At 36.4% G+C, this 15,042-nt stretch overlaps 1 protein-coding gene across 2 annotated transcripts; it reads right to left on the minus strand.

The window, feature by feature from the left end:
* Nucleotides 1-1,145: 1,145 nt before the first annotated feature.
* ano10b (anoctamin 10b) lies at nt 1,146-12,414 on the minus strand. Of its 2 annotated transcripts, XM_084396724.1 has the most exons (14): nt 12,295-12,414; nt 12,150-12,219; nt 10,719-10,935; nt 9,373-9,546; nt 8,982-9,122; nt 7,923-8,042; nt 5,232-5,870; nt 5,093-5,148; nt 4,836-4,910; nt 3,566-3,730; nt 3,292-3,483; nt 3,068-3,205; nt 2,160-2,276; nt 1,146-1,807 (listed from the first exon to the last, which is right to left on the minus strand). In XM_084396724.1, the coding sequence occupies exons 3-14, from the start codon at nt 10,918-10,920 to the stop codon at nt 1,748-1,750; spliced, it is 2,079 nt and encodes a 692-aa protein (XP_084252850.1). In that variant the 5' UTR covers nt 10,921-10,935; nt 12,150-12,219; nt 12,295-12,414; the 3' UTR covers nt 1,146-1,747. The 2 variants fall into 2 exon arrangements, with proteins under 2 accessions (XP_084252850.1, XP_084252849.1); XM_084396723.1 differs by lacking the exon at nt 12,295-12,414 and having other exon boundaries at nt 12,150-12,290.
* Nucleotides 12,415-15,042: the final 2,628 nt, after the last annotated feature.

Below are 15,042 nucleotides of genomic sequence, written 5' to 3' on the forward strand. Positions count from 1 at the left end.
TTGTTTAATCATTTGCCTTTGGGTACATTTTTAACATATGTTGTATGGGTATAAGCTCTTTGAAATATCCATAATGTACAGTGTGTATATATTTTTTGAACGTTATGCTATTGGTATGATGTTGTATTTTGACCCTTGCACCGTATCCATACAAACAATTCAATCCCTCCATTTTAGATCGTATCCAATGAACGTAGCGACTTTTATGACACTAGTTTGATGATCGACAAGATCATATAGTTTCTCGTGTCATAGTTGTAAATACATTTGAAGAGCTGTATGCTACCATAAAGCTAAATTGCGTAGCTGAGCCTAGCTTAAAATGTACATTGAGAAAATCCAGCCTTCGTATGTTGCAATGGCATGAGTAAAGCTAGCGGTTACTGTTGTTTTTACCTCCTAAACAGCCTAAACACGATCACATAAACATTTAGATAGCAGGTGTGACTGTGGTTACTGTTACTTTGGTACTCTAAAGGACGTCAAAGTTATTCAGTCACTTCACATGTTCGTAAGTTTCTGTGCTATACATAGTACACCTTTCACTGAATTAATGAATTAATTATTTTTTTGTCATACTGTAGTCAATGTTAATGAATTACTTATTTTTTGTCATATTGTAGTCAATGTTAATGCAAATGTCGAATCCACTTTCTTCTTCTTTTTGTTTTTTTTTGCAATATCTTGGACCACGAATAAGCTTGACCAAATGCACAAGAATAGATGTAATAATGTAAAAGGTGCTTTGGGGAGAGATATCGAGGGTTAAATTACATCTATGTAACGTGAAATTGAATTTTCATTCCCATACAGAGTTTAAACTAGGAACAACCATCCTGACCTGCGATGTTTTGAAGTATAACCTTCTGAACCAATCGGATGGCAGAGCGATACAAAAACCAGACGTGCACTATATTTTCGTAATCAGCATTTTATTTCTTATTATTTTTTATGTTACTCATTTGACATGGGTCTCCATCCTTCAAAGCATCTGTAATCACTTCACAACAGTTGGATTTTGGTTTGTCTATAGTCCCATTGACCCTTACTAAAACTATGACTGTCTCAATGAGATTAATTTATTTTTATATTTATTTATTAAAACTGATTAAACTGCCCTTGTGTCGTTGTTTTTTTTCTTTTTTCAAAGAATTAGTGCACAAGACCACAGTGATACATGACGTGGCTTTCTCAGTTTAAAGCCATTTGAATATTTATTATTAGTTTTCTTCAAGGCCATTTACATCACTATACATTCATATGACATATTCAGTGAAGCAAGCATTGCGTGGTTATTTATACCGTTTGTAAGAATACAATCCTTTTTGATGAAATGTAAAACACAACTGAGGGTAAAAAGTTAAAATTGTCACAATATATGTACAAAAAAATGAGTAAAAGCAAATATACAAAAAGAACCGCAACCGTTAAAATACTATACCGTAGTGATTGTGGTGAACTAATCTTTTAAAATCATTAATACAGCACATTATGGGTCTATGTTAACCCACTATCATAATTTTTATCTTCCTTGACCTTAATCATCTGTTTTCAGTTGTTTTCAAAAAAGTACCACTGACGCAAACAATTATTACCTGTGGCTTAAACCCTGTAAACTGTAGAAGTTATCTTTGGTAAACTGTGCCATATGGTATATTAGCAAGCTAAGTATACAGTGGCTAAGTGATGTGACTGCATGGCCAAGCACCTCCTTTTTTGTGATTGTCTCCATGGAAATAGTCCATGGTCACTCTCCCATTTTGGCCTTCGGAGGAAGTTTATCATCCACACGAGAGCTCTTGATCCTCTGAGGGAGGAAAAGTGAATGAAATTTTTTTTGGTTACATAAACAGTCCATAACATACATTTGATTTTAAAATTATTGGTTGGTTAATCGCATGATGCCTTTAGTCCTCATGAGCCATGAGAAACGAGATTAAATTGAGTCATAAAGTAATAAAGACAGATAACATTAGCGTTCTGTCAGCTTTATTAACTAATACTGGGAAAAAGATTGCTGAAAATGACAGGCATGATTGTAATAACTTACAGCTACACTTTGTTCTCACCTTTGTATGTAGACAAAAACTTTAATGTAATATACATTGTTAAACAATGTAGCAGAATGCTAACATGCTAACAGTTAGCAAAAGTGGTACCTGTTTCTTAAACGCTTGCATGGAGTGATACTCGATTTGTTCTCTCTTGATTCGGACCCAATCCGGTTCATCAGGGATCATGAAGGCCAAAATCATCTTCACCATAATCAGGACATGCTACAACAAAACAGCATAATAAAACAATCAAGACACAACATTCATTCACAAACGGAGCTTGTGAAAACAGCAGCCAGCTAATTCACTTCAGATAAGTGTTTTCAAGCCCTTCTGGGAAGTTCGTTTTTACAATTTGGGAAGTCGTAAACACGAGTCAGATCACTTTGATCAGAGCATGTTGATGTACCTTTTCTGCATAAAAAAATTATGTCTTGCACATCAGGTGCGTTTTTGCTTTTTTGTGTTTTTATTTAATTCATGAAGGTAAAACTGAATCTTTATAAATATTATATTGTAATTGTACAATTACGGTTGTATTATTTACATGCAACTTATTGTAAATGAAAAAAAATTTTTTTTAATTAATTTAAACAAAGTTACTGTAAACTACAGACGCTGCATCCATATCTATAGCATCCGCCATGTTTTCTCACAGCACAGCTCCAATTCGAAGTCTGGGCTCAAAGAAAATCCAATTTCTCACTCATAATTATGACTTTGTGTTGGCGTTCATGTGCGTCTAACTCGTAAATGCGATCTTTCCAACATGACTTGAACGTACCCTTAATCAAATTCCTTTAAAGGAATAGTTCACCCAAAAATGAAAATGTGGTCACTTTTAACCCTCAGGTTATTCCAACCCCATATGTGGTAGACAAAAGGCAAATTTTGACATTGTCAAAGAAATTTGACCTTTTTTTGTCCTTTTTGGAGCTAGTGGTCACTATTTTAATTTTTTGATAAATTATTCCTTTGACTCTTTCCGAGGCTGTACCAAAATGTCCTCTAACCTCCACAATGACGGCAATGACTAGAACTTGGCTGCTGCTGAGGCCGCCTTCCTGTGTGAGTTCCTTCACACGTGGGGAAAGAAGCAACAGCCAGCAGTTAGACACGACCGAGATGAAGCTCAGCACCTCAAACGCCAGCTGTAAACAAGACAAAAACGCACATTAGGACTCACATTATCATGAACGCATTTAAAACATCCTTATATCAAGTACAGATTTCTGACCTGCCATACTCCCATGTTGGCCACAGGGGCAGAGAAGGGCTTGTTGAAGAGCTTGCAGAGCTTGTAGGCATCTGTGCGGATCTCTGTGAGGTTGTTGAGCAGTAACAGAGGGGCAGTGAGAGGATAGACGCAAGAGAAAAGACTCAAGTAGCCAAACTGAACAAGCAGCTCGATGTACTCAGCAAACAGCCCCTTAAGAGGAACAAGATTGAGAATTTAAGAAAAATACAATTGTTGTATTCTTGATATTTGAGAATATTTGATTGCTACTCACTGGGAAAGCTGGCAGACTGCCTTGAGCCTGGAGATGGTCCACCTCTGGATCATCTTCCTTCAGGTTCCTGTCTGCAGATGTGAGGAAACGGTCCACCAGGAAAGGGACCACCACCTCAGTGAACTGATTCACTACCTGGGTCACGATCAGAAGAGAGGCCAGTCTCTGTGGACCAAATCAAGAGTATCGTGTTAAAGGGGTCATATAATGGTACATGCACTTTTACAAGTTGATTGCACTGAAATGTCTGTTGGCAGTGCCTGTACACAACCATCCTATCATGATAAAAATCCATCCAGTGGTTTTGTTTTAATCTCCTTATATGTTTGACCATCTCTGAAATCAAGCCGTTCGATATTGTGACGTCATAAGATCGTACGCCCCTCCCGCTATTGTGATTGACAGCCGTGTTTCAACACAAGACCCGCTCTGAGCAAGCTGTGACAGCCGTCGTCATAGTAGTCCGCCATTGTTGATATGCTGGAGTAGAATGGCGTCTAAGCGATTGTGGTGTTCTGTTCTTAGATGTAATAAGGAACACAGCAGTCATTTGGATGTTCCTAAATCCGAGCCGTTGAAGAAGCAGTGGCTGAGTTTTGTTTTTGAAGCAATATGCCCAAAGGATTGACGCGGGGATTCCCTCACGGGGATTCCCCACGATCGTCTGTGCTTTCATGTTTGCGCGAATCATTTCACACCAGACAGCTTCACAAACGAGATAAAACGTATCGGTACCAACTACCAACGTGTTCCTGCTGAACCTCCAGAATATGTGAGTGTAATGTTTTATTAACCTTTATATTAGTATTTATATTAATCTTTGCGAAATTTGCAAACCTTGCTGCAGGCTTCACGATGAATGCGTCTAAGGTTTACACTCAGGGTACATTACGGCATGTTTTCTATGTACGACGTTCTCAATATAATTCATAATCCCACGTTTATAACGAATAACACGTGGTTATTGTGTTAGATACGGTCAGAGAATTGTCTAATACGGTGTACCCACAGAACAGAGGGGCGGGGTGAGCAAAGCTCATTATCATTTAAAGACACATGCACTGAAACGGCGTGCTGAAAACAGAGCTGTTTTTGACCAGGTAAAATGAGTGTTTTCTTACAATACTAATGAGAATTTTTAATTAAAGTATATTACAAACTTTTAATTTAGACCCTAAAGAATCATATTAGCTTGTACAAAAATGGCATTATATGACCCCTTTAAGAAGATTGTTGTTAAGATTATATGCGAGAGTAAGGAAATTCTCACCTTGCGCAGTAGAGGCATGTCCTCTTTGAAGAAGGCAATGTGGAACAACACAGCAAAGTTATTGAAAAAGGTGAACTGAATGAGAAAGAGAGACAGACAAGGCAAATGGGACATTTTCATTTAGTCCTACAGAAAATTCTGGTCTTTGAGGTATAACATCTGCAATGATGTACAGACTACATCTCAGAGATGGAAGGAAATGAAGATGGGGAGTTGGAAAAAAGAAGATCAGATGGATATGACAGAACTATACTCACCACAAGGACTTTGGTCGTATGATGATAGTCAAAAGATGATTCCTCCCTATGATTTTCTGAAAGAAGAGAGAGTTAGTTTAGTTTTGTGTTTCTCAACATTAAAATCCGTTTTCCTGTCCTTTTCCATAATCCTGATTACCTGATTCTGTTAACTGCAGGGCCACGTTACGATATATATTCCCCAGCACATTGGTGTAGACTATATGGGCTACAGAAGGGATATATAGCAAGGGTGCAGTGAAGTATGATCCAGATCCTTTGTGCCAGTTTGAGACCAGGCGCTCACAGAAATAGAAACCTGCCATCCCCATGACCACCAGACCCAAAAACACCCCAACCACGGGAACTGAGACCAGACCCATCCTAAGCCTCCTCTTCCAATCGGGAAACAGCGGCTCCAGTCTGCCTGTGACCGGATTGGTGCCTAGTTCTCCATGGAAACCTGGTCGGGGCTCTTGGAATTGTTCGGCTAAATTGAAAGTGCCCCAGCGATAGGATAAGGCCGCACTCCTCCTCTTCCACAGCTCCATGAATATCGTGGACCACAGCATACTGAAGACTGCCTGCACCATGTAGGAGCTGACCGAAGGGTGGTCATCGTCGTCCTTCAGTGCTGTCGGTTCACCGTTGGATTTATTTCCACTGGAGAAGTTTGCACTTGGGAGGAAGAAGGTGATGAAGAGGCCCAGAATGGCTGGAGGGAACAACGACAAAGTGTAGTAGTCCAAGAAGCTGAAATAATAGGCTATAGTGCCACCAAAGTAAGCATGGATGGAGTCTGTAGAGAGAGAGAGAGGGAATTATTAGTGTTATTATACTAATAGTTCCATGCTGGTGGAACACTCTCCCCACCCTTATCCGGAATGCTGAATCCCTGACAACATTCAAAAAACAGCTGAAAACCCATCTCTTCCATGAGCACCTAAACTCATAAAAAAAAAATAAAAAAAAAAAAACCTTTCCCTTAAAATCCCACCTATCATGCTTATGCTACTCTGAATAATGCCTGAACTTCGTATTCTGAACACTTCTTGCGTTGTTGTTGTCTTTTGCCTCTTCATGATGACTCGCTTAATTTAGTCCTGATTTGTAAGTCGCTTTGGATAAAAGCGTCTGCTAAATGACTAAATGTAAATGTAAATGTAAATGTATTATAATAAATATAAACTAATATATATGTAGAGTCCATTGTTTGGTGATTGTCTGTGTTAGTAAAGTCTACACGCATCGTCATGTTCCTTAACAAAAAACTGATTCATTCTTATTTCCAAAAAGAACAGGGCTGCGTTCTCCGATAACGTTGTCTCTTAGCGCGCTACGAAGACTCAAAAGGTACACCTTAACTACAGGTATACATTTCCTACGTGTGTTCTCCAAACTATACCTTAGGATGTTGCTTAAGGTAAACCTTCTTAAGTTCGACCTTAGCAGGTGCTGTCCATGGTGGAGGTGCTGAATAGGTTGATATCGATGCCTCGATGATCGATTGTGCGCTCTTTCCTTCACAGCGGTATAGGTAAAGTATTGAGAAAACAATGTTCTTTATAAAGAAGCGTTTTAGAAATAGTACAAACTGCATTTATCGGGGCTCATTGAAATATGTACATGCAGAAATAAATATGAGTATGTGTTTATAATTTAGCAAGTGTGCAATCCCAAACCCTCACGGCCATTAGTGTGTTAATGTTCTCCACAACGTATGCTGAGTAATTTTTTTTACAATGGTCTCTTCTGACATGGTAGTCAGTGGACTAAAGTGTTCTCTTATAAAGTAGTTGACATACACTAACTGGCTCCGCGGACGGCGCCATCTTTGATTTAAAATAAGTACTCGCTGTCTCGCTGCCATAGCTATAAAGTTTGTGTAAACTCATCTTTCTTTATATAGACTCCTAAGCCTTTTCTGTCAAATGGTTCGCCAGCTGATGTGCCTTAGGATAGTAATTAAAAAAGCTAACAACCATTAGTGTATGGAAACTTTATTAATGAAAACACTTCCATACACTGGGTGTAGGCTATAACAACTTAAGTATTTTATGTGTAAAATTTTAAAGTAAAGTAAAAATGTAATTTTAATACTAAATCAGATTTTATATTAAATGTTCATATAAAATTTTCTATGTGTAATTAAACTGCGATGTAGAAAAGCTTTTTGCATAGTGGTGGCCACTAGCGGTATGAATCGTCAGCAGCGATAAGGTATAGCTAAGAGCGCTCCAGACCAACCTTACGAACGTATGACTTACAGAAGGTATACTTAACTAAGAAGGTTTCGGAAAACACGTATTAACGATAAGGTACTTCTTAAGGTACAACTTAAGAACGACGTAGCGTTAAGGTAGTTTCGGAGAACGCAGCCCAGAAGCAAACAAAAGACACAGTATAAAAAACATGTTCTTCCATAGCTGATCACACAGGAAGTATATATTATATAACATATTTTTAAAATATAAATATGAATTAAAATACAATATTAAGTTAACTACAACCAAAGCTAAAATTAAGAAGTGTAAGTTAATCTAAGCATCTCATGGCTTTGCACCATTACAGGGTATGTAAATACATGCAAATATTACACACAGTGTCACACACACATATAACATTATTACTTCATTTTTATATTTTCATATTCATTGGTATGTATATAATTATATAATACATTTATGAGTTTCAGTCAAATGACTTCATAAAGTTTTATTATGCCCATTAAATTGGATTAAATGGTCCTGAACAAAAGATAATTGTGTATTATTTAAACACTGGATGGGTAGAAAAAGAATGCATACTAAATGAATGATTAGTTATGTGACGTGAATGTGCGTGTTTGTACCTAAAGGCTGCCCCCACAGACTCTTCTGAGAGTACCACTGCTTCCCCAGAGCCGTCAGAAGCTTCTGATCATGAAGAGGAGTGACGTTACGGATCACGCCTGCTTTCTCCAGCTTCTGTACTGCAGCACAGAGAGAGAAAGGGATGAACGGACAGACAGACAGACAGACAGACAGATAGATGACGGACGGACGGACGGACGGACGGACGGACGGACAGACAGACAGACAGACAGACAGACAGACAGACAGATGACGGACGGACGGACGGACAGACAGACAGACAGACAGACAGACAGACAGACAGACAGACAGACAGATAGATAGATAGATAGAGCTTCATGCAGTGACTAAGCAGTTCAGAGAGATAGGAGAGTGGAGCCTGCTGGCGACTCATGGAACTGCATGTTATGAATAGAAAACTAGCACAATGTTTACTAAAACACACTGTATAATGTCTGCTGTTTTATAAAAGTATAGTGTGCAAAACAATATGCGAGCTTAAATGTTCAAATGAAGTTGTTGCTGGATATGAAGAGTTAATTCAATCCTGTTTTGAGTAAGAATGTTGCAATTTTTTGCATAAAAGAGTGGGCAAAAATTACCCGGATGACCTACTATTTTCGGAAAGATTCTTTACTATCCCATGAGGCCACGGGAGATGATTTGTGAATGACGGTGAAGCGACGCAACTGTCACGCGAAAATGACAACTTGTTTTACTTTACATTTAACATTCATACTATACCAGTATATAACACTTTTTTAGTGCTCGCCAAGTAAGTACTTAATAAGTACAGAGAGTATGAGATTTCAGACGCAGTTGTGTGCACTGCATTGTGGGATGTTGTATAGCCTACTACACAGACACACTTTTACAGAAAACATGCATACTGTACACAGTATACGGCAGGCTGCAACAATGATTATGATAGTATGCTAATCGGAACACCGCCGTTAAAAATAAATGTGATTATCTTTACATTTTTTATCGTATTTTATGCACAAATGTCTAAGTCATTCCAAGAAGGTGAAAATATACATACACATGCACATACTCACAGATGCTCACTCTGGCTTTCAGCTTCCCCTTAGGTGTAGGGATTCCTGGGATTCGCTGGTCCTCCATGGCTCTCATGGAATCCAATTCATATTTGACTATGTACTGCCTCTCTGCCAGCGTCAGGAACTTCTGCATGTCATCTGCAGAAAGAGTGAAAGAAATAACAACGAATTTTTGGTAGGCCTATAATAACATTAGCCAGATGCTAATGTTTACATGTCAATGCAGACACTAAAATGTTATCAAAATAAAATACATAGTTAAAAGTATTCACCAGTGAAAAACATACTTTTAATGCATAGTAGAAAATTGAGATGGAGGCAATGTCAGAGCAAGCACAATCTTGAGTGTATTATTTTATTTATTGTGTAGGCTGTGTGTCCTCCTCACCAATGTTGCAAAAGTTGTCGCGGTCATCAAAGGAGAAGGCCGTCATGTTTCCATCTTGATAGGTTTTGCAGAGGCCAAGGTCCTCAGTCACCCTAAGAAGGGTACATCGAGGGGCAGCCACAACTATCATGTCTCCTTTCATGTCCTCTCCGGGGTGAACTAACAGTTGAGCCCCTAAACAACAAGGAAGAAGGTTGAGCTATAAAAGTTATTTTTATATATTGTATTATTACAGTAGCCTAGCCTATGAGGAATAATCAACGAAGGGCCGCTGAATTCCAGGCAAACACAGAACGTTCCCCTAACGTTAGTATCAGGTTCCCATTTGGTTATTTTTTGAGAACCAAATAATAACGTTCCAGGCACATGCTTTTTAGGTTTTATTTTTTGCAACCATAAAACAACTTTCCCAGAACGCGCTATAATGATCAGATAAATCCAACGTTATGGCTAAAATATTTAAGCATTGCGTGAAAAGCACAGAACGCATACATTTGTGGGGGGTTTTCTATTTTCATTTATACTTCGCGCCTCTGATCCACGCGCTTCTCCAGCACGCGCTTTCCCCTGAAAACCGCGCGCTAATTTAACGGTCGTTTCGTTTTAGTGCCTGACTGACTGACACAGTCGTTTATCGATTTTGAAGGGAACGAAGAAGTATATGTCCCGTTAAACTGTAGCCTACAATTCAGTGGTAAGAAATAAATACTGATATCCTAATTAAAGTTAAATAATTGTTTATTTGTTTTTAATGTCTGTGAATATTTTCATATTTTAAAAAACATAGATTGTGTTGAAGTCATTGTTATTTGGTGCTGAAGAAAATTCTGGGTAACAGCCTACCCGTGAAATAGCCTATAGTAAATCTTACATAATAATGGACCAAATTAATCTAATTTAATCTTCCATATGATGTTTGGTGTGCTCGGAATATTTGAGGTGGTAATGCAGTTGTGAATCGTTTGTCAGTTTTTTTTTCTTCTTTTTTTTTTCTTTTTCTTTTCTTAAAACGCTCATGTTTAGGACTAATTTCTTAAGTATCTTGTCCCATGCCTCCATAACAAATTCCAAAGCGTAATTTTAGAGCTTGTAACGGAGGTTTGAACCACTGTTATGCAGTTATTTGAGATTGATTGATTGATCGATCGATTGATTGAGTCTGTGTGTCTCTCAACATTGTTGGGCATCAGCGTCTCTACGTATAGTTAAGTTTAACTGCTTCAAAAAGAGTGATGTTACCACCTCTATACTGAGAAATATCATGTTTTGCAGATGTGAAACTGCAGGGCTGCGCTGACAACAGGTTTATTTGCGTGTGTGAATATAAAAAAAAGTGTTCTTCTCACCTCCAGCCTTCACAGGTGCAGATATCATGGACATGATCCACTGTTTGGTGATGGGCTGGACACTCTCAGCTAGCTGGATCAGAACCAAAGGCTCTATGTGGCTGGAGATACAGCAGGGACAACTGACCCGGGACCAGGAGCTGGGTCCTGTCACCTTGGTCAGGGTTGAAAATTCCCCTTGAGGTTCCCTCTGGGACGTCATGGTGTCCCTGTGGAACTGTAACCCATGAGAGAGTATGTCTGTTTTTATTTTTACCTTCAAAGTATCTCACTGTGTTCTCCATTTTACTGTATATTAGTCGGCACTTTCCAGGAGTCGAGCACTAAAAAGAGCCTGAAACTTTATTATTATTATTCATTATTACAATAAATTATAATATTATTATTAAAACTATATAAACTAATGTATAATATTATTATTAAATATTATATTAGTAAATATAACAATGTATATGTATTTTAAAATTATATATTATATAATAGATATAAATATTTGTTTGTTGAAAACAGTTTGCTGAGTGTGAACGTTTGTTTTCAAAAACTGGGTCTAAATATAGGCTATTTACACACTTTGATTTGAGTGGATTTGCTATTTAATAAACATTACATTTATAATGTTTGAATTTATTATATTTAAATGTATTTTTTTAATTATATTTCAAATGTATAATATATTTTAATATATAAAAATACATTTATTATATTTAAAAAATTTAAATTGGGTCATAAAAATACTTAAAAAAAAAAAAAGTTTTATATATTAAAGTATATATTTATAAAATAATCTGAAAAAGGATGACATAGTTGTGTGATTTTAATTGTTAGATATAGTTAAAAAGGTCAAGACCTGAGGAGATACTTTTCATGTTATGTTAATTTATATCATATAAAATATTTCTAATAGTTTTGTCGCTAAAAACATCTTGAGCCATTCGTGGAAAGTGATTATAAAGAACGTCTATAAAGATTAAACAATTATTACAACTGAGCCAAGAGATTAAAGTCGAAACTATATAGGCTATAACAGTCTAATAAAGAGGCATACATCTACAGTTCATTCAAATCACCTCCAGTAAATGCAAACACGTGAGAGTGCATGAGCTAGCAGATATATCTGGCTTCCTGAAAGCCTAGACAACAGACAAGCTTAAACTAAACAAAACATCTTTTTGCAGTGTCATGCACTAAACTACATAATTCTATACTAATAGAGAGAAAAGTAGCATTACTTAAGGACTGAATGCACCAAGTACTGTCAAATAAGGTCATATCCTCTGTCTGCAGCCTTTGTTTACAATGCCAAAATGGCAAAAGTTGTGCGTTCAACTCGGATGAGAGTGAAACTAAAAAATAAACAGGAAGACAGCAAGTTATACAGAGTGAGAGAGGGTACAGAAAAGGAAATGGAAAGGAGACAGTTCTGCAGGATACCTGTCAACGGCAGGACCTTCTCTCGGAGCACTTGTGTGTGTTGTTGATGTTCACACCCCCCTCCAGTGTCCTGTTTAAAACCAAGTGTGAAAACTCACACGCAGACACTGAAACACTACGAGGATGGGTTGTTGACCACACTCACGCTGTTCAGAGCCAATCCATTCGCTGATTTACTAGGAGAGAACAGGAACGCAGCAGAACGTTTCTCACTTTCTCCTCCCAGCCTTTAGGGTGTGGAGGGACATTTTCATTTTTTTCTGATGGCGACTGCATTTCTGCTGTCCGTGTGCACATCTGGGTCCTATTGCCTGCCATGTTTGTTTTTGAAAATAGCATGTTGCTAGTTGCTAGTGCTAGTTTAAATTTATAGTATGTCATAGAAAATATGACCAATACGCACAATGCACAGTGTATTATATGAGCATGTGCAGTGGACTACAAGTAATTTAGTTTCAAATTTTTCTAATTTATTTGTCTAATTTGTAATACATTAGAGATATTATTATAACTTATATATATATATATATATATATATATATATATATATATATATATATATATATATATACAGTACCAGTCAAAAGTTTGGAAACATTACTATTTTTAATGTTTTTGAAAGAAGTCTCTTATGCTCATCAAGCCTGCAGTTAAAAACAAAAAAAAAAACAGTAATATTATGAAATATTATTACAATTTAAAATAATGGTTCTCTTTTTTAATATACTTTAAAATGTAATTTATTTTTGTGATGCAAAGCTGAATTTTCATCAGCAAGTACTCCAGTCTTTGGTGTCTTATGATCCTTCAGAAATCATTCTAATATGATGATTTGATACTCAGTTATTATCAATGATGGAAACAGTTGTGCTGTTTAATATATTTTTTTGGAATACTTTTTTCAGGATTCATTGATGAGTAAAACGTTAACAGCATTTATTCATAAAAACAGCATTTATTCAAAATAAAAACATTTCTAACAATATAAATCGTTGCCATCACCTTTTATCAATTTAACGCATCCTTGTTGAATTAAAGTACTAATTTCTTTAAAAAAAAAAAATAGTTATTGTTCCCAAACTTTTGAACGGTAGTGTATATTGTTACAAAAGATTTCTATTCTAAATAAATACAGTTCTTTTTAATTTTTTATTCATCAAATAATCCTGAAAAAAGTATCTCAGGTTATAAAAAAAATATTAAGCAGCACAACTGTTTCCAACATTGATCATAAATCAGCATATTAGAATGATTTCTGAAGGATCATAAGACACCAAAGACTGGAGTACTTGCTGATGAAAATTCAGCTTTGCATCACAATAATAAATTACATTTTAAAGTATATTAAAAAAGAGAACCATTATTTTAAATTGTAATAATATTTCATAATATTACTGTTTTTTTTTTTGTTTTTTTTTAACTGCAGGCTTGATGAGCATAAGAGACTTCTTTCAAAAACATTAAAAATAGTAACGTTTCCAAACTTTTGACTGGTACTGTATATATATAATATAATTCACTATCCATGTAGCAAAACTAAAATTAATTTGTGGTAATTTTCTATTTAATTTTACTTAAATTTTTCAGTCTTTTTTGTTTTAGTATTTTATAACTATTATAAAATAATGAATTTAACTGATATAATTTAAATGTTTTTAAAATATACATTATTGTCACATGTGCTCTGCATCTGTCCTTGGACTTTTATGTTGAAGTGTTTCCTGTGCTTTATTTTGTACTTTTCTTGGTCATTTTCTATTTAATTTTTGTTTTCATTAACACTAGTCACTACTAGCACGTTTTTTTCTCCAGAACTGCTTTATAGTTGAATTGAATTTCATAACTGGTCAACTTTACACAGTCATTGAACTGAACTAAATTAATACTGAACTGACGTCAGCTGAACAATAACACTTGTCTTTTTAGAGCTGCTTTATAGCAGAATTGAATTCTGTTTGCGCAATTGATCATTATTTTCCTTTTTACTACGGTGATTAATATCTTCATTAATTCACTTTCTTTTCAAAGCAAAAGTTAACCAAATGACACTATCCTGGAAATGTATTTGCATTTAGTAGCGACTGTTTCAAGTATCAGGCAGTGTTCATTGTTATTACACCACTAAAACCACAGAGTGGGTGGAGACATAAGACTGGATGTACAGGATTGTTGGCTTTGTAAATAGATTCATGCAAATAATCAGAACAGCGAACAGTCGGCAACTCTTTCTGTTCATATAATGAATGAACAAAGCTGTATATGGGCGTGCTCAGTGGGTAAAGGTCACTGGTTCGAGTCTCGGCTGAGCCAAGAGGCCTTTCTGTGTGGAGTTTGCATGTTCTCCCTTCCCTGTCTGATTGAGTTTCCTACGGTTTCCCCCACAATCTAAAAACATGCAGTAGGTGCATTGGAGTCACTAAATTGTCTGTAGGAGTGAATATGTGTGTGTGTGAGTCCCAAGCCACGTAATGGGGAGGGTTGGGGAAAGACCTGGCGACCTCATGGACAGCGTATTGTGTGAGATGGCCCATAGAATCACCAAGATATCCATATATACACACACACACACACACACACACACACAAAAGATTGGGATTAAAAAAAGCCTTTTAGTTCAGCAAGGTTAATTAGATCAAAAGTGACAGTAACACCATGTTACAAAAATTCCATTTCAAATAAATGCTGTTCTTTTGAACTTAATATTCATTAAAGAATCCTCAAAAATAGATCACAGCTCCTGCAAATATATTAAGCAGCTCAACATTATATGGAAATGTTTCTTGAGCATCAAATCAGCATATTAGAATGATTTCTGAAGGATCATGTGACACCTGAAGACTGGAGTAATGATGCTGAAAATTCTAAATTACAATACTTTAAAATACAAAACATC

This window comes from Rutilus rutilus (genome assembly GCF_951802725.1).
Source record: "Rutilus rutilus genome assembly, chromosome: 23".
In the NCBI taxonomy this organism is placed as follows: domain Eukaryota; kingdom Metazoa; phylum Chordata; class Actinopteri; order Cypriniformes; family Leuciscidae; genus Rutilus; species Rutilus rutilus.